This window comes from Martes martes (assembly GCF_963455335.1).
Source record: "Martes martes genome assembly, chromosome: 4".
In the NCBI taxonomy this organism is placed as follows: Eukaryota; Metazoa; Chordata; class Mammalia; order Carnivora; family Mustelidae; genus Martes; species Martes martes.
This window is the reverse complement of record NC_137891.1, coordinates 19,674,098-19,693,999: the sequence shown is the minus strand read 5'-3', so window position 1 is coordinate 19,693,999 and position 19,902 is coordinate 19,674,098. Positions and strand designations below refer to the sequence as shown.

Here is a 19,902-nt window from a genome sequence, read left to right as displayed (position 1 = left end):
TCAGAGACCCCATGAGTACATACGTATTCTGGAAATTTCGCTGACAGTGTGTCGAGTTCCTGTAAGGGTCACAGGAACGACGTTAAGAAAGGGAAAATGTAAACCTGGGATAAGCTGATAACTAGATTGCTGGTAGTTTCTTCTCTCTAGCTGGGTCTCTCACAGGTCTGCGAAGATTTTCCCGAGGGGGATATTAGGTGCGTGAAATCCCATTGTAGTATGTGACCCTGAGAAATGTTTTTGTTTTCTACGTAGTTGTGAGTGAAATGTAGATTTTTAGGTTGAGTTCCCCCAGGATTTCACTTTTTTTTCCCTATTGTGAGTCTAGCTGAACTGCAACGTGACATTGGTTTCAGACATACGACGTGGTGATTCCACAGGTTTACACACACATGCTCTGCTCGCCACAAGGGCAGCTGCCATCGGGCACCGGGCAGCACTAGCAGAATGTTATTGGGTCTATTCCCTATGCCGTGCCCTTTATTCCCATGACCTCTTCGTTCTCCCAGAGTTTCATTTTACTTGCATTCTCTTAGTCACAAGATAAACAAAATCACGATACCAGTGGAGTTGGTGTCTACACTCTACCTGGGTATGAAAGGCGGCCTAAACATCTGGTCGTGAAGTGTGTTGAGTACCTAAAAGGGACCACTAACCCCCGAAAGGGCTTATGTTGGAGTAGTCTGGATGTTTTTCAACAGCCCTTCTTGTGACTTTCTTGTGTCCCAGTGTTTGTGTGTGTATGTGTGTTTGTATCACTGCTCCGGAGACTCTCAGCATTCTCTTTTTTGTCTTTTTCGCTACAGTGAGGCTGCCTCTGGCCCGTCACTTCACAAAACTTTAGTGAACACAGCACCTTCAGATTTGGCTCTGTGTCTTTGGGGGCTGACCAGGTACCATGGCCTTTTCCCAATTTCCCTCCTCTCTGGTGGTCTGTCTCCTTTCCTGAGCTGTCAATGGCTTCCTGGGTGGGGGCACCCTGTCCACCAGCCTGAGCCACATAGGTCCAGACCTGCCTGGATCTTGACCAGGGCTTGAGCTAAAGCTTGAACACCTGCTGTATACACATTCTGTGAAGAAGATTGTGGGCTCTTTTTTTCTTTTTTTTTTTTTAAACAGCACCCACACCCAGCCTCTCCTGACCCTGAAATTAAGACCTGAGCTGAGATCAAGAGACAGACACTTAACCAACTGAGCCATCCAGGTGCCCGGGTGGGGGCTCTTTCTGAAGGAATTATCACTGAACATTGAACTTATCTGGGGAAACCAAACACACACATGTGATCCAAATATTCCTTCATATTAATAGAAAGGAAATAGCAGAAATCCTTTGAAGTGCTGCTGAGTGTTTGCAACCTGGATGGGTACAGAGCCACCAAAGGGCCCGAGAGGAGAGATGCAAGTTTTGCATTCTGTGCTGTGCTAATGTTTCTTTCTGTCTAGCTGAAAACAAAGATGAAAATCCAGACCCTTCTACTGAATATCAGTTACCATTATCCCTGTCCCAGATGCTCTGAGAAATATGGGAGAGGAATGAAATAATTATATAAGCATAGAATTTACAGGGTTGTTGAAGACAGCTGATGCAAAAAAGAAGAAAATAACAAACAATATTTGGGTAAACATGAGCATTGGAGAAAATGGATCACAGAGGAGTCAGGGAAACGAGATCCTATCTGGTTAGTGAGAGAAGTCATCACGGAAAAAGGTGGAGTTGAGCTAGACTTTCTCGGATAGATAGGAAAAGCAATGGAGCATATCCTGCAAAAAGGGTAGGCTACAAATAGGGACAGAGGCAGAAATGAAGGGGACACATTTGGCTAAAACAGAGGCAGTAAGAGAAGAGGAAAATAATTGGATGGATTCAGCCTTAACATAATATGGAGACTTCGGTTGGCGGGAGAGTGTGCACATACCCTACACACATAGAATACAACATTTTCATTTTGAAGAGACAACACTGGTTTCAGTTACATGGTCCTTGAACTATAGAAACTAGCTTACCATGAGCCATTGTTCCATCTATGCCTGGTATGCAGTTGGAACTCAATAAATGTATATTGGTTGAGAAAACTTGTAGGAGCCCCTTAGCTGAAAGCAGCCTTCCCAATAGCTGCAGATATCCCTGATAACACTTGAAAAAAAAAAAAAAAAGATGTATTTATCTGTTTGTGAGAGAGAGCAAGTGATCAAGTGTGAGTGGGTGGAGGAGCAGAGGTTGAGAGAGATCTCAAGCAGACTCCCCGCTCAGCGTGGAGCCCCACTTGGGGCTCGATCTCACCACCCTGAGATCATGACCTGAACCAAAATCAAGAGTTGGATGCTTAACCAATGAAGCCACCCAGGCACCCCCTGATAACACTTTTGAGGGTCCTCCAAGTACTTTTAAACCCAAAGAAACTTTCTATTCTCATGTCCTGCACACCCAAAGCCTATGACACTGTGGTGGCTTCAGCGTCTGTCCTGTGGGCTGAATCTAGATGATTGTAACCGTAAACAGTGTTTGTAGAGCTCCCTTAGTGCCGGATTCACTTTGATATGTTCATCCTTGTTTGGAAGCCCAGAGGAAACAAAATTGCTGTGTTCTGCTCCCGGGCCTTGTGGTTTGCGGTAACTCTTTTTAGTACAGAATGTGCCCCCAAACGGCCTGTTCCATTTTGATCTCATGAGTGAGGATTTACCCTGGGGACTCTTCAGCATATCCATAAAAAAACAGAGGAGTTAGAGTTGAAAGAGGTTTTTAGAAATCATCTAGTCGGTTTCCTCATGTTCCCAATAGGAATCTCGGGTCCTAATTCAGTTAAGAGCCCTCCCCGCCAGAGCCACGTTACCTGGACGGAACCGGTACACATTACACTTGGGTGGCCTGACTCCTCCCAGGGACAGCACAGTACCCAGTGTCTGTGGCTCCCCCCCGCAGACTTTGAGGACCCTGAGGTCCGCTTTCGGAGCCTAGCTTCTGCTTTGAGCTTCCTTCCCACCAGTCAGACCAATTCTTTGCTCTTCTTCCTTCAAAGTCACGCACCTCCCTACTTTAAACTTCCTCTCAATCAAAATGGGAAGAGGTACCATGCCACCATTAATACGTGCTGCTTAACCGATTCCGCTTATTTTATTTTTATTATGTTACATTAGTTCCCGTACAGTACATCATTAGTTTTTGATACAGTGTTCCATGATTCATTGTTTGCCTATAAGACCCAGTGCTCTGTGCAAACCGTGCCCTCCTTAATACCCATCACTGGGCCAACCCATCCCCCCACCCCCTCCCCTCTAAAATCCTTGTTTGTTTCTCAGAGTCCACAGTCTCACATGGTTCTTCTTCCCCTCTGATTCCCAGCCACCCCCCTCATTTTTCCCGGATTATGCTGAGTGAAATAAATCAAGCAGAGAAAGTCAATTATCATGCAGTTTCACTTACTTGTGGAGCAGAAGGAATAGCATGGAGGACATTAACCGATGCCATTTAATATGAGTTCAGGTTGTCACCTGTTCATTAGCTGAAGACCTCTGTTAAAAAAAGAAAAAGGCTTTTATACCTTCTTAGCGGATGGACAGCTGTGCTCCTCCTTAAGGGGGAATGAGCATCCATGAGCAGGTGGGGAGATACATTTAAAGGAAGAAGGAGCCCTAAGAATCACACCATAGGTTGAACCCTGGGGTTGTTTACATGTCAGCCTTTTACTTTTTTTGGCAAGATGTGGGGTATAGACCCCCAGGCTTCCGATTTCCTGGGGAGGGAGCTCCAGTGCCAGGAAACAGACTCCCTGAGAGTATGTTCTACCTGGGTCCCGCCCATCCTCACCCCTGCCCCCAGCCCTGGAAGGTCAGCTGGCTCAGCCCTTAGCTGAGCTCCTGGTCACTCTCCCCCTGATCCTCCCCTTACTCTTATCTTCTTTTTATTCTGCAACACAATGTTGGTGCACCCGAGGTGGTTTGCAAAGTGTGCTCGCTGAAGAACAGCATTAGCCTCACCTGCACCTTTGTTAGAAATGCAGATTCTCATGGCCCCTGGTGGCTCAGTCCATTAAGCCTCTGCCTTCAGCTAGGGTCATGATCTCAGGATCCTGGGATCCAGCCCCTCATTGGGTTCCCTGCTTCTCCCTCTCCCTCTGACCCTCCCCCCCTGCCCTTGCTCTCCCTCTCACTCTCTTTAATGAATAAATAAACAAACCTTTAAAAACAAAAGAAATGCAGATTTTTGGGCCTACCTCCAGATCTACTGAACTGGAAACTAGCCGGGAGGGCCCAGCGCTCGCTCTGTGGTTAAGGGCCCAGCGCTCTGTGGTTAACAAGCCCTCCTGGTGATCTTAGTGAAGGACTTCTTCGAGCATCACTGCCTTCACCTTCTCTAACCTGAATCTCTGTGTGTGTCCCCCCCCCCCGCCCCCAACTGGAGCACAGAGCACCTGGCTGGTATTTTTTCAGATTCCACTTAGGGGTCCAGTGAACAATATTTAGTTATTATTTCATTTTCTTTGTACTTCATCTTTCTCTCTATTTTTCCTCTTTGTCTAAAATGGGCCCTGAGACAGCTTCTGCTCTAAGAAGTTTTCAGTTTCCAACACTAAAGGTGCTGTTGGAATGCAGTGTCTCTCTCAAGGAGGGCAGGGTGCAAACTGGGTGTGACAACAGGTCACTTGAAAGGCTGTCACAGAGTCTAGGCCAGCTCGCCCATCAGCGGGCCAGTCCTCAGTAAAGGGCTAGAGTGCCACCAGTCGCCGTTTCCAGGCTGTCCCCCGGTGGAGTTCAGGCAGAGAGTCTGGTTCGTGTCAGGAGGCCAAAGTTGACATTCCAGCGGGTCCAACATGGGCCAGTCACTTCGCTTGTAAGTGTTGGCTTTCCTACCTGTCCAATAGGGATGTCAGGGAGGGTTTGGCCTGGATAGGCTGAGGGTGGTTTCCTGTTAAAACAAGATAGTGATTTTAGTTATCAGTTTGGTTGAGGCGGCAGAAGGGGTGAGATTAGTTCTTGTAGACCTCCCTGGAAGTGAGGCCTCCGTGTGTTTTTAGGAAGTGACTGAGTGCTGTCTCACCTTTGGTTTTCTCTACGTTACCTGCCACCCCACACGGGGGCTCTTTCTCATCCTTGAATGAAGAACAGCTAAGCTAGACTTAGGTAGGATTAGATAGAGTTGCTAATTCACCCCCCCTTGTTCTCTGATTCACTCCCAGAGATATTAAGTAAATTTAATGCAAAATCCTGTACCCACACTGGAAAACAATGGCCAGCAACTTGAGCATTTGTTCTAAAAAGTACATATTTAGTGGCTTCTTGAGGCTGCTTTTGGGGAAATCTGACAATGAAATATATTACATAATAGTAACAGTAAGGGTTGACGTTTACTGAGTGCTTATTATATGCTAAGCACTTTACGTAGAATTTTCTCATTTAATCCTCACAGTATGAGACATACATTGTTATACCCATTTTATAGATGAGAGAGTTGAGGTACTGAGAAGTCAAATGTTTTGTCCCAAGTTACACAGTGAATAACGGACGGAGCTTGTATTTGAACCCCAGTCCGTCTGGCTTCATAGCTCTGCTATAAATGAAGGATAAATCATGAACGAGAAGAGCAGGAAGTTAATCTGCTGATGGATGCACCAGAGTCCCTGTTCCTGCCCGAGAGCTATACTCCCCCACTTGCTGCTACCTCTTCAGCTGACTCAGTAACCAGTACTGGTCCTGCGGGTCACTCTGTGTCCTCACTGAGTTTCAGAAACCATTCTGGGCTGGTTTCTTCACCTGTAAAATGGCAGAGGCCTGATACGCCTGGGTGTGGTGTAAACAAATAATGACCTATTTGGAAAAAAAAATCTTGGAGCTTCTTAGAAAGGCCCTTCGCGGGCAGGAAGAACTTCTGCCTTATCAGAGAAAGAGATCAGAGCTGGGGATGTTGATGCAAGTGCTCTTTGTTCCTTCAGAACAGGAGACCTCTTAGGAAAAACCCCCAGGAGGAAGAACTCAGTGAAAATCTCAGGTCTAAGGAGGTAAGGAGGGCTGATGGAGAGACCTTCCCGTCTTGGCCCTGTATTTACCTCTTATCTCCCAGACGAGAAGAAAGATTTAAAAGGGCCTCATGAGCTATTATGCACATGTCATTAGAAGGGTTTGTTGTATGTCCCGCATGAACTGATGCTTGCTCTCTGGGATAGTGTAACTCAACTCACCAGCTCATTTCCATGCTACCCCCCAGGAGTGGCATCTTAATTATACAACATTGGCTCAAAGCAGACATGGAGACAGTGCGATGACTTCTTTTGTATTTATGTTGGTGGCGGTATCTATAGGACATATAAATTGCATAAATTTTCACCTTTCCATGTTTCTTTAGCAGAATGTTTTCTCTTCTATAGTCTACATGAGCATAAAATAAGCAGAAGACAGATGCTTCTGGCATTTAAAGTTTGATGTCACAGAACGCTTTCTAAACATAGAAATCGGAAGATCTGAGTTCAAGTTCTGACTACTCCTGATCAAAAATGCGACAAGCAGGTCCCTTTAATTTTTCTGAACTTGCTTCCTTATCTGTCAAATGACTATGGCAGTGCCTTCCTGATCACAGGGATGTCATTAGCCTCAGCTCTTTTCAAATGTGAAATAACTATTATTATTTCTGCTAATACGCCATCAAGATCTCAAATATAGTGCATGGTATGTAGGACTTGGAATCAAACATGCTTCCCTCATGGGTGTGCTTGCCATCTCAATTAGTGTGGTGACAAGACACAGCATAAAGGACTTGTGCTTGCACTGACCTGACATGGGGCCTGGGAGGGCTCTGGGTAGAGCCCATGGCTCTGCCTTTGTTCCTGATTCACAGAGCCGTTGCTTATAATCCTCCTACAAAGGGGTCTTGCTGGTGGAACATTTGACACCGCTGTCATTGAAGGTGGTCACTGCAGCTTTCTGCATAGTGTACATGCATTGCGTGTGTGTGTGTGTGTGTGTGTGTGTGTGTGTGATCTCAGACCAGTTCCTGCTGGCTCTCCTGAATCACATGTACTGTATTTACATTAACCTGCTTTAATGCTCTTTCCTTCCTTTCGCTGTGTGTATTTTTTCTGTTGTTCTGATCTGGTTGGGAGAATTCAAGCATCTTCTTGAAGCAAAACTACCCGAAATGTGTATAATGATCCTATCTCACGTAAAGATATACATAAACTACCTGTACATGTGTACATAGGAGATTTTTGCAAGAATACATAAGCAACTATTTTTTTAAGATTTTATTTATTTATTAGACCGACAGAGATCACAAGTCGGCAGAGAGGCAGGCAGAGAGAGAGAGGGAAGCAGGCTCCCCGCTGAACAGAAAGCCTGATGCGGGGCTCAATCCCAGGACTCTGGGATCATGACCCGAGCCGAAGGCAGAGGCTTTAACCCACTGAGCCACCCAGGTGCCCCAACATAAGCAACTATTAACATCAGCTTCTTTTGAAAATTGGGGGATCAAGGAAAATTTTGAACACACCCCAAAGTCAATAAAGGAGTGAACCCCCATGCACCTGTCCCCTGGCTTTGACAATTACCAATTCATGATCGTTACCCAGCTTCGTGTTAGACCTATTTGAGTTACTTTTTATCTACCACGAGCATGTATTTGGAAAATTTGAAATTTTAATTGTAAAGTCAATTCAAACTTTAAAAGAAAATGCAGGAGGTTAGGTTTCATTTGTTCCTGTCTTTTTTTTTCCTCACCCTTTTAGACTCCGGTCCTCTCAGGGGTAGGTGATCAAGAGTGATTCTCTCCGACTTCCCTGGTCCCCAGGGACAGTTAGTGGCTGAACATCTGGGAAAGACAACAGCTTTGGTTGACAGCACATCTATGTCAGCGCTATTGCCTTAATCACAAGGCTCGCACTGTCAGCCCTACTGTTTGGCTTGCTGTGTTTTTTAATTAAACTGTTTACTTTGGCTGAGATTTATGACGCTGTTTTTAAATGAGAATATGTGCTTTCTGTCCCCTCTTTGTTCCCTGGGCCCGACAACCTGTGCAGTTCTCTGCAAGCTATTTTTCGCAAAACAATCTCTGCATTTCTTATCAGATGGAGGGTAATTTTACAGGGATTATTAACACCCTGCGCTCAGTAGTGTTTGTTCTCCTAAGACTAGAAGAGGAAATTGTCTGATGCAAGCCCAGCAGCTGGTTAGCTGGCCAGGAATAGAATATTACAAAATCACCTTGAATCTAAAACCTGTGCACCAGCTGTCTGAGATGAAAGATGGGAGAGTGGTTTTCGTATTTAAATTCCTTCGTCGGTGGTATTGAAAAACGCAGCTAAAATAGAAATGGTTATTTTCCCCAGTGGTTCAGTGTGGATCGATCTGGACCGTTCGTCAGAAGACCATTCGGCCCCGTGCCTTGTTAGCACGAGTGCATTGCATGAGCGAATTGATTTTTCACATCAGTGAGAACTGATACCCTCCTCTGTGCTAGGCACTAGAATGACACGAATAAATAAACAACTCTCCCTTAGTATCCTGCTCCTCGTCTAACTGTAATACAGTGGGATGAATGCTCTACTCGTGGCACTAAAATAGCATGGGGAAAGGAGGAAAGAAGGTGCTGTAGCTTTCGAAGGTTTGGGGGGATGTTCACGAAGGAGATGCCTCGTCAGCTGAAGAGCAAAGACAATTTTCTGAATTATTGAAGGCAGAAGGAGGGTCTCCATCTCGAGCAGAGGCATGGGAGGGGATGGCCTGCGCAGGGTATGGGGAAGGGTCCAGTGTGCCCAGGCTTCGAGGAGGGTGTGTTTGTGTTTGGGAGGTGAGGAAGGTGAGGAAGTTTGGAAAGCCTCCTTAGAGCCCGAGTAGGTGTGGTTCTTTTGGATTCAGACAATTGAGGTTTCCTCAGCCACCTGAAGGGATTGGTTCTGGTTATTCGTAGGGCACGCATAGCGCAGAAGAAGAACTAGAAAACCTAAGGAAGCAAGGTACCCCAGGGACAGGCATCTCATGCTGTCTGTCATTTTGCAACCTCTTTCTCCTCACCTCCTAGCTACGCTGTGCCGGCCTCCCCACACCCCTCACCTTCCTGGTCGGCCGGTTTCCTCAGCATCTTGGTAGGGAGTGTTCACCTTTGTTCTGGGAATTCCATGGAGATGGTCTTGGAAATACGGAGGGTGTATGTGGGACAACCGAGTGGGAAAACCAGGAAGTACTCGGGACTTGGCAGCCTTTCAGCTAGAACAGCCCACATGGCTGTTTTACACATTGACATCCGGTGAGATCCATTTGAACAAAGTGTTCCATGGCACAAGTAGAGTTTGAAAACTCCAGCTCTAGTTTAAATCTTGGAGGGAGCCATTCTGCTTGGCTTTCACTGATTATGTCACTTGGGTTGGGTAAGATCTCATGGCCTCTGGTCTCACTGAACAGCCCATGGGCATATATGTGCAGGGGCCACCAGAGGTCAAGGGCTCTTTCAGTCAGGTACCTCCCCACATGGAGAGAAAACAGGCCCAGGGTTGTGAACACTGCCAGGGGTAGATAAGGTGTGGAAGGCGGTTTTAAATGAAAGCGGGTATAGGACATGGCGGACAATGTGACTGACGTGTCCAGGCAACATGTCTTCTTTAAAAAAGTATGGTTTTTAGCCCCTTGCTCAGCATTTTGTGGAGTCTTTCTATTCCAGGAGAGGCTTGGCTCCTCAAAATGTCTATTTTTCCATAAGACTTTGAAATATTCCTTACTCTATTCCCTTTTTGGAGATCTCCATGCACTTTAGCATATGAAAACCTGTAAGGGGTAAGTTAAGTTCAAGTAAAAGGAAATAATTTTTTGAAAAACACCCATACACACACAACACGGATTAGAATTTTGGAGATTGATTACCCTGGAATGGAAAGCATAAATAGTTTTGTAAAAAGATTACGGTTACCAAGCTGTGGGGTGGGGACTCCTAATAGTTAGAAGCTTCCTTACCTTTTTGAAAATTTTGAAAATTTCAAAGATTTCTTAGTGTCCTTGGACATTCATTATTTCAGAAAATAATAAGGGCCCAAAGTGCTAGGCAGAAACACTTGGTTATGTGATTGCAGTGTGAAAATTCTTATCTTTTTATTGGGATAGTTTTTCAGGAAAGTACAATTAAAAAATTTTTTTTAAGATTTCTTTTATTTATTTACTTGAGAGAGAGAGATTGAGTGGTGGGGAGGGGCAGAGGGATAGAGAGAGAGAGAGAGAGAGAAAGAAAGAAGCAGACTCCTTGCTGAGCAAGAAGCCCGATGCGGGGCTTGATCCCAGGACTCTGACATCATGACCTGAGCTGAAGGCAGACCCCCAACCAACTGAGCCACCTAGGCACCTCCAAGAATGCATAATCTTAATGGTCATTTTTAGAATTCTGTATTTCTGACTATGAAATTTTAAAAAAAGATGCTAGCACCATTATTAAAAGTTTTTAACCACACTAATGAGTTGAAAACCATCAGTATCTCCTGGATCCAGAGTTCTTTCCCCTCTACCAGATGACGGCTCCGTTTTCTAAACATGGAAATATGCCAGGCCCTGGTGAGGCTGTAGGGAGAGAGTCTAGTGCTTCTGCCCTCAGTGCAGGGTGGGAATTGGTGGGAATCAAGAATGCTCACGAATTAGCCCCATGCTCGGGTTCATGAAAGGATAGGAACTGAAAGGTTCTATTCTGTAGTATTTGAAGATAAACATTACCTAATAATTTTTAAGATGGAAAGTTTATAGGAGCTAAAACTCCTCTTTTGGCTCATAACATATTCCTCCTCCACCAAATTATATGGTAGCTTGTTCCATGTTTCGATTTCTAAATAAATCGGTCCTCATTATTCTTGGATTCCTGACAGACATCACGTCTAAGAATTAATGTTTCACATTCTGCCACTTTGAGCATGTTAAACAAATTACTCAGTGTCATTGTCACTGAATTAATTAGAGGGAAGTGAGACTTCAGCACGCCTATGTGAACATGTTTTTTATCAGGCTTTGTTTATTTTGTATTAATAATTACAACTCTACATTGGTTTTGTGGCTTTAACATTACCTGCGTCCGGGAGCCGCCATGAGGATTGATGTCCATAAAGTAATGAAAACAGTGCCTAGTGCATATTAAGGGCTTGAATGCTTGTGTTGTCCTTATTAATGAACTTCGTGACTGTGTGATGAAGTAATCACCATGGGTATAATTATCCCCATTTTATCAGGGAGGATTCTGGTGCTCAAAAGTTGGATTGTTTGGAATTACTGGCAGTGTCAGGACGAGAACCAAAAGTTCCTATTCCTAGTCTTGTGCTCCTGATTGCTCTCATAACAGACATTTTAGGGTTTAGTATTTTGATATATGAACTTGGGAGGATGCAACATTCAGGCCACGGACGTGAAGTGAGCATAAGTGTAAGTGCTGAGTCGAGTACTAGGCATAGAGTAGGAATGCCGTGAACATGGGTTTTTTCTTTCTATGCCATTTGCAGGCGTTAGGATTCTCATTTCTTTTCTTTCTTTCTTTCTTTTTTTTTTTTTTTAAGATTTTATTTATTTGACAGAGAGAGAGTAGGCAGAGAGGCAGGCAGAGAGAGAGGAGGAAGCAGGCTCCCTGCTGAGCAGAGAGCCCGATGCAGGGCTTGATCCCAGGACCCTGGGATCATGACCTGAGCCGAAGGCAGAGGCTTTAACCCACTGAGCCACCCAGGCGCCCCAGGATTCTCATTTCTATCCTCCTCTCCTTTGTCCCTGCTGATGTCCCAGCTGAGCATTTCCTCTGCAGACCACTCGTGTGTCTCCAGGCTTTAGCCCTTCCTGGTGGTCCTTGTCAGCTCAGGCCGCCATTACAGAGTATCACAGATGGAGTGGCTTGAACAACAGAAATTTACCTTCTCACAGTTCTGGGGGCTAGAAATCTGAGATCAGGGTGGGGCAGGGTTGGCTTGTCAGAGGCCTAGCTCATAGAGGACCACCTTCTCCGTGTGTCTTCACTCTCTTCTCTCTGTACAGAAGTGTGTCCTAATCTCTGCTCATCATAAGGACACTAGTCATCTTGGATTAGGGCCACCCTCAAGACCTCATTTTAATTTAATTGCCTTTTAAGAGACCCTATCTACAAATACAGTCACATTCTGAAGTACCAGGCGTTAGGCCTTCAGCATAATGAATTTGAGGGGAACACACTTCAGCCCATAAGAGTGGTCTAGCCAGGAAGAGAGCTGAGCTTCCAAGCCCCAGCCCCGTGTGCTCCCAACTTATACTCACAGTCCCTGGGATAGCAAAACCCATTACATTTCATCAAGTCAACTCTGTTCAAAAAGCAGGCAAGAGGACAGTCTAGTTCCTTGCTTAAGGAGTAGACGAAAGGAGGTTGGGGCCTGTGCTGGGTGCCGATGCTGAATTGACATTCTGTTTCCCAATCTCAACATGGCCAAGGATGGGGTGAGCAGAACTGCCTCCATTCTACGGAGGAAGAAGTAAGCCTCTGGCCTTGCTCACACAGATACTGTGAGATTTACTCAGGTGGCACTCCCCTTCCACAAGGATGCTGAGAATATGAGGTTAGAATAGGACCATGTGGGCAAAGCAGGAAGAAAGCCGACCTTGTGTTTCACCCAATTCAAATCCGGAAGAATTAAAAAGTAAATGCAGGCTGATAAAAGAAGGGAAACCAAATGGAAAAAAAAAAAAAAAAAAAAAAAAACTTTAAAGGCCGGTTGAAGACTCTTTTGGAAAAAACTTCTTTTGGAAAAAAAAGTCATGGAGTTCTGAAGGGTGTAAGGGAAGGCTCTGGGTCAACCGCTTTTCTCCATGCTAATCCATCAGCCTGTAAATAAATTATGTTTGTCCCACGGCTTTCATCCATCTCTCCCGGATATTCTGTTTATCCCTCCCTGGCTAGAGGCAGCACAAAGTAGCCATTGGGAAGTCAGACTCTGAAGTGAGACCATCAGGTACAAATTTAATTTTCTTCGCTTATTAGCTGTGTGGCAAGTCACTTAATCTCTTTGAGGTTCTCTCTGCTATTAAAAAAAAAAAAAGCACAGACGGTAATAACAACTCTCAGTGAGGTTGTGGCGAACATGTATGGAATGTGCTTCGATCAGCACCTGGACCCTTGTAAGCCTCACCGAAGGATTAGCTGTTGCCCCTATAGAAAACAGGACAGGCAGAGGCCGGGATCTCTGTGCGACTTTCAAACGTAGGTCTCTAATCCTGGAAATACGCAATGGGCAGGTGGTGGACATTCATTCGTTTCTGTTGCATAGATGCACGAATGCCCATGGGGTAGACCTCTGTGACGAAGCGGAAGTGCCTGGTTTCAGCAAGTGTTTAGAACTTTGATTTGTTGTTTGGTTGAAGCCGTAAGCCACTGGTGGAGGAAAGAAGGGAGCCTGCCAAGTGGCACGAGAGCTCTAGCTCTAGCTTCTCCAGGGTTGTTTCGCACCCCCCACCATTGACCTGTATCATCTCTAGATCTGGGGGTAGAATCATTTCCTGAGACCTCCGGGCTGGGACAGTGTCGCAACCCCCTCCCGACCTGCAGGTATGTGGATGGCCCTCTGATACATTTAGAGCCTCCACTTTGTTCTGAGCTCTAGGATTGGCTGAATGATTTGTGTTGCCATTAAAATTCCTGGAAGTAATTGCCAAATTTTCTTTCCAGGCTCAGGCTGCATGAAGAAAAGGTGATTAAAGATAGGCGACATCATCTCAAAACCTACCCAAACTGCTTTGTCGCAAAAGAACTGATTGACTGGCTGATTGAGCACAAAGAGGCTTCCGACAGAGAGACCGCAATCAAGCTCATGCAGAAGTTAGCCGACCGGGGCATCATTCATCACGGTGAGTGCGGTGCCCACCGACAGTCACAGTAACTTGGGAGGAAACCAAGAACCACGTCTTCTACTCCCGATATGAACCCTCCCATTGAACAAATAAAACGCTGGGTCTCCTGTGCATTTGTCTCCAGTGACATTCCCCTCCTTCCTCCAAGAGGCATTGGGGTTTATTTCCATTTGCTTCTAAATACATTTCCCTTTCTGTATAGGCATCTCTTAGCAAGGTATCATATTGCTTTCAGTGCTTTAAATCATTACATAAATACGCGTTTGTTCTTTCACAACTTGATCAGCACTGTAAGATTCACGCATGTTGATGGCGCAACTCTAGTTTGCTCGTTTCCGCTGCTGTGTACACGATATATAATTACTTTTGCCATTATCATTAGCTATGCCATATATAATGGGTATGCTTACCCATTCTCCTGCTGATGGCCATTTAAGAGGTTTCTGAGTTTTTCTGTTACTCTCAGTGGTTCCATGAACACTTCTGGAATTCTCTAACCTTGACCAAGACCTTCCACGTTCTGTTGTTTTGGCTGGAATGCCCTCTCTCTTCGCTTTAGCGCAATTTCTCGCCATCCTTCAGGTCTCTGCCTGCATGCAAGCTCTTCAGAAAAGTGTCCATTCCCTGCAACTAGGTTACTGGGTTACTGGTTACACCTTCTTTGGGGTCCCACTGCAATATACCCTTCTTTTGTTGCCCCCTTGCACCTCATGTTAATTCCAGGTTGACATTTCTCGTTATCTCATTAGACGTCACGTTTTTGGAGGCTGATGCCTGCCCCAGTATCTCAAGAAGAATTTGTGGCATGAATGATGCATAGAATGGTGTGACCATTCTACTAAATAATGATGGTGATGATGAGGATGATGATGATAGCTAATATTACTGTGCTAAACACATGCACAAAATCGTAGAATAGTGTGCTTCAGAATTTAGGTAGTAAAACAAGTCTTTTTTTTAAATTTTTTTAAAAATTTTTTTATTTTTTATTAACATATCATGTATTATTAGCCCCAGGGGTACAGGTCTGTGAATCGCCAGGTTTACACACTTCACAACACGCACCATAGCACATACCTTCCCCTGTATCCATAACCCCTCCACCCTCTCCCGACCCCCCTCTCCCCAGCAACCCTCAGTTTGTTTTGTGAGATTAAGAGTCTCTTATGGTAAAACAAGTCTTAATTAACCTTTCACATCATTTGAGGAATTGAATAAGATTTTTTTTTTCTTATTTGCCTCTCTGTGTACATTTTGTTTCAGTGTGTGACGAGCACAAGGAATTCAAGGACGTCAAACTCTTCTACCGCTTTAGAAAGGATGACGGCACCTTCCCGCTGGACAACGAAGTGAAGGCCTTCATGAGGGGACAGAGGCTGTATGAGAAGTATGTTGCACGTGAAATCCCCCACTGTGATCTTAACTTGTGGAGAGAGACAGGGCTATTTCCGTCTTTTTATCATTCTGCCTTCAGCCTGGCTCTTCCCTGTGGGACGGTTACATAACTGTTCCTTTTAATACGGGGAAAACTCGATCACTCATTTTCTTTTCTCTTTGCCAGAAATCAAGTCGATATCGTAAGATTCTTAATAAAGAATTCATTTAAATAGAAAATACTTTATTTAAATAGGAAACACTTAAATATTTATTTTTTATCTTTGAGTCGATTTAGCAAAAGTCCAGAAATAAAAAAAGGTTGGCGCTCGATGTTTGCCCTTAGTAAGTAAGGCAGTTGCCTATTTTCTCTTTTTGAGTACTGTTGTATAACTCAGAGGTTTAGTCTTGTGAGTGGCTGGAGAAGCAGTGTCAAGCACAGGGGAAGTTCAGGTTCAGGTCAAGAGATGAGTAGTGAGAGAACTTCAGATAGCAGGATGGTCTAAGAGGAATAATCACTCAGCTCTTTGAAGGGAGGAATGCCTTGTCATCCAGGAGTGTTCCATTGCTGGGTCTCAGATCTCCCCACTGGTCTGTCTCTGAGCTGACCTCCTGTTCCTGTGGCCTCTTTCCCATCCCATCTCTTGTTTTTATTCAAGGCAGCCACTAGAGAAAGGAGGGCGAGGGCAGGACGCTCCCTCCTTAACACTGGGTGCCTTTCAAATAGGTTGAAAATAGGTCTTTATCACACAAAAGAGCCTACTGTGTGATGGGTGGGTTGGTGCATGGGGAGGTGGGTCTGGGGAGTCAGATTAAGTAACGTGATGGTGAAGAGCCAGATAAGTTTGATTCTAGCCCTGTCACCTTACTTCTGTCAACCTCAGTGTCCTCTTTTATGACCAAGGAGGAGTGATGGGACTGCCTCCTAGGTGTTTAGTGCTGTTGTGGGAGTTAAAAGAATAAATGTGTCAGGTACTTGAATATTTAGCTCAGTGACTGTGGTATGCTGTCAGACCCCAGAGATGATAGCCATTTCAGATATTAGTCTGGTATTGTCCAACCACTTAATGCCGCTTAATGCCCCGTACGTGTTCCTTCTCCCATCACTTGCTTTCTAAAACTGAAGTGTAGAAAATCCCTCCTCTCCCAGACTCACATGAATTTGAATGGAAGGGGTCCATCAGCACCTCTATTTGTACATCTGAGTGCAGTGCTTGTTTTGTTGCTGTTTTCTTTCTTTTTATGTTTATTTATTCTTATTTAAATTCAATTGATTAACATATAGTGTCTTACTAGTTTCTGAAGTAGAGGTCAGTGGCTCATCAGTCTTATATAACACCTAGTGCTCATTCCATCACGTGCCCTCCTTAAGGCCCATCCCCCAATTACCCCATCCCCCCACCCCATCTCCCCTCCAGCAATCCCCAGTTGGTTTCCTGTGATGAAGAGTCTTCTGTTGTTGGTGTTTTCTTTTTCTTTCTTAGCTCCTTCTGGAAAATTCTAGTAGGTGTTAGATGTTTAGATTACCAAGACAGTCCTTTCAAACTATAAGATTCTATGTTGTCAAAAATATACATGTCATTTCCATGGATCAATATTACTGTCTTTTTTCTGTGTGCAGTTGGCCTTCCTGTCATTAGTGTTCAGTATCTCAATTTCCAAGTAAACTTATTCCTCCAAACTGCTTGTGAAATTAGTACTAGGAAAAGTAATTTAATCGGTACTTAACCTTACATGAACTAGCTGCCTCCTCGCAGTCTTGGCCTACACTTGGTTGCTGGAACACACTTGGAACAAACTTTGGGGCCTTTGGAATGGGGCCTTTGGGCTCAGTTTACCTACTTGAAAAGTTTTATTTAGCATTATATATTTTATATATATATAATATATAATATAATTATATAATAATATAATATATTGATCTATTGATATAAATATATTAATTTATTCTTTGTATATTAATATAAACTATAAAATTTATTAATATGAAATTTAATATAATTTTAATATATTTTTATATATCATTTTTATTGTATTTCCCTGGATATCTTTTCTATGAATCCCAGCATGTACTATTATTTTATAAGCTTTGTATACTTTCAAAATTATATGAAGAAGAAAATAGTTTTGTTCACAGCTCTTTTTAAGAAATTTATTTATTTTAGTATTGAAGGTTTTTTCCTTTTTTTGTCAGAAAACTCGCTTAGGATATCCCTAACATTTGTGAAAGAAGTCCTTGCAAAATATATGTTCCTTTTATTTTTTTTTTCCTTTAAAAATAATAACAATAACATCAGTTGGTTAATAACTACGTATCAGGCATCCTGCCTGACTAGTCCATTTGTTTAATCATCATAACAAACCCTGATTTAGATCAACTGTACCCATTTTATGGATGAGGAAAATGTGGCAGGGAGAGATTCAGTCTCTTACTCAAGGTCAGTTCACTAATAAAAACATCTGGGATTTGAACCCAGAATTCCAAAGCCCAAACTTATTGCTACTAGGCTGTTGATAAATCTTAGAATGTTTATTATTAGGAAAGATTTATCATTATTTATTATTTATGGAGATTAAACTTATGAAATTAATGTTTTCTTCAAAACATAGTTTATCTTAAAATGTAACATGGGGATTATAAATATCCAGATATGGAATTTTCTGTAAAATTGATGGAAATTTGAAAATATGAAAATATTCCAAGTAGACATTGTAGGTGAATAAAGTGATTTTTCTTCATGATGAATCTACCTATAGATTTAGGGACTAAAGAACATAGGTACATTGGTACCTTAACAAAAAGGTACATTGGTACCTTAACAAAAAAAAAAAGCGATAAATCTATATGGTATTTTATAAAATGTGATGAAAACAGTATCTTTTATTTATAAATTAAGCTCCTCAAAGCATTTCCACTAGATTATTTTATCTGAATTCTCTCAATAGACTGATGATAAAATGGCAAATAATAACAGAAATAATAGCGTAGTAATTAACGGTATAAAATATAATATAAAATACATGGGACATTACATTACTACCCTGTTTCTCAGAAGGAGCATCTGGGACCTGAGGCAATCAGGTCATTTCTGTGTGTTGGTGATACAGCGTGAGAGGGTAACAGGTGTGTGGGCTGCTGCTCCCCACACCCTCCCCACAGCTCTGGGGGGCTGGCTGTATTGTCAATATTTCCTTTTTGCTCTCCTCTTGCTTGTTTGTTCTGTGTTATTAATAGAACTTTGTGAAACCAGGTGGTTTCTGTCTGGGGTTTTGCTGAACCGGGCTGACTTGGGGGCACTTGGCTTTCTAACCTGTAGAGGTGTTTCTCAGTCTGCTAGTTTGTAGGGCAAAGCTGTACTTGCAAATTCAATTCAGTGACTCTGCTACCTCTTAGGATCCATGTGGCTCCTGTGAATGTAACTCACAGGTTCTCAAACAAATTCTGGTTAAGGAGTGAAAACTGGCCCTTTCGGGGTGTCCCACCATGAGAAAGGTTATGGGAGAGCTGGTGACGTGAGACCTCTGCAGAGTGAGTGACAGTGGATGTGGTTTTCAGAGTCACACAGCCCTCTGTGGGAGGGCTCACACATTAGTCTATGTGAGTCCAATCCCAGCCTCGCAACTGGCTTGCTCCGTGACCTTGAGCCGACAGCGGAACCTCACTGATCTGTAGTCATAAATGGAAGTAAGACTGGGTCTCACCTGGGAAGGCTGCGGGGAGGACTTTACAGCCTGTGCATTGCTAAGCGCAGCGCTTGGCATGGGGTGAGCCCCCAAGAAAAGTTAGCTGCTGATACTAGAGTAGTAAATCATAATGTAAATAAATAATACCCATTATTATTTAGCCCGGCACAGAAGTTAAGAGCCCAGGAACCAGGCTACCTGGGTGTGAATCCTGGCTCCGTGCCTAATTTCAAGTGCCTTCACCAAACTATGCCTGTAATCGCCCTCCTAGTAGATGGATATATGGCCAGTATCCACCTTTCAGACTCCTTGTGGGGCTTCAATGAACTACAGGATGTATAAGGCACACAGGACAGGGCCTGCCTCAGAGTAGGAGCATATCCTGTCCCTCCTCTCCTGCTGCCAGTTGGAAGCGAGTGTGAGAAAGAGGACGTGTGTCCCTGGATGGATGCCCAGACTTTGTCATTTTGTGTAATTCATCTGAGCACATTCAAGGCACAACGCACTTTCATCAACAAGCTTTCATCAGACCTTCACTGCGCCTGAAGGTGCCTAGAAGAAGGCCTGCCAATCTCTCCAGGAGGACTTCCCGTTTCCCACTTAATTTTGCGTGGGTCCACATACCCCAGACACACAATGCATGACTGTAACCCACATTCTCCTGAACAGTACGGTGTGTACTTTTCTTTTTTCTTTTTAAATTTTACTTAATTATTCATGAGAGACAAAAAGAGAGAGAGAGCAGAGAGAGATAGAGAGGCAAAGGGAAAAGCAGGCTCCCTGCTGAGCAGGGAGCCCGATGTGGGACTCGATCCCAGGACGCCGGGATCATGACCAGAGCCGAAGGCAAACGCTTAACTGACTGAGCCACCCAGGTGCCCCAATGTGTACTTTTCAAATGAGACCTGCATGAACAGGATAAATATCCGTAACTTAGAAGAACAATGTTGAATTTGTGCCTCTGCCGTCCTGTGGAAGAAGATACTTCGAGCGCATGTTCCAAACTATAAAATTTGATTATCATTCAGCAGTCAGCAA

At 43.9% G+C, this 19,902-nt stretch overlaps 1 protein-coding gene across 3 annotated transcripts in view; it reads left to right on the top strand.

The window, feature by feature from the left end:
- DEPTOR (DEP domain containing MTOR interacting protein) overlaps positions 1-19,902 on the top strand; it is a 131,412-nt gene that overhangs the window by 29,259 nt on the left and 82,251 nt on the right. For all 3 annotated transcript variants that reach the window (XR_013966688.1, XR_013966689.1, XM_080800925.1), the window contains exons 2-3: positions 13,625-13,803; positions 15,070-15,193. Coding sequence is in view for 1 of the 3 variants with exons in the window: in XM_080800925.1 (XP_080657051.1) it covers positions 13,625-13,803; positions 15,070-15,193 (303 nt within the window). In the remaining 2 variants the exon portion in view is untranslated. The remainder of the gene's footprint in view (positions 1-13,624; positions 13,804-15,069; positions 15,194-19,902) is intronic.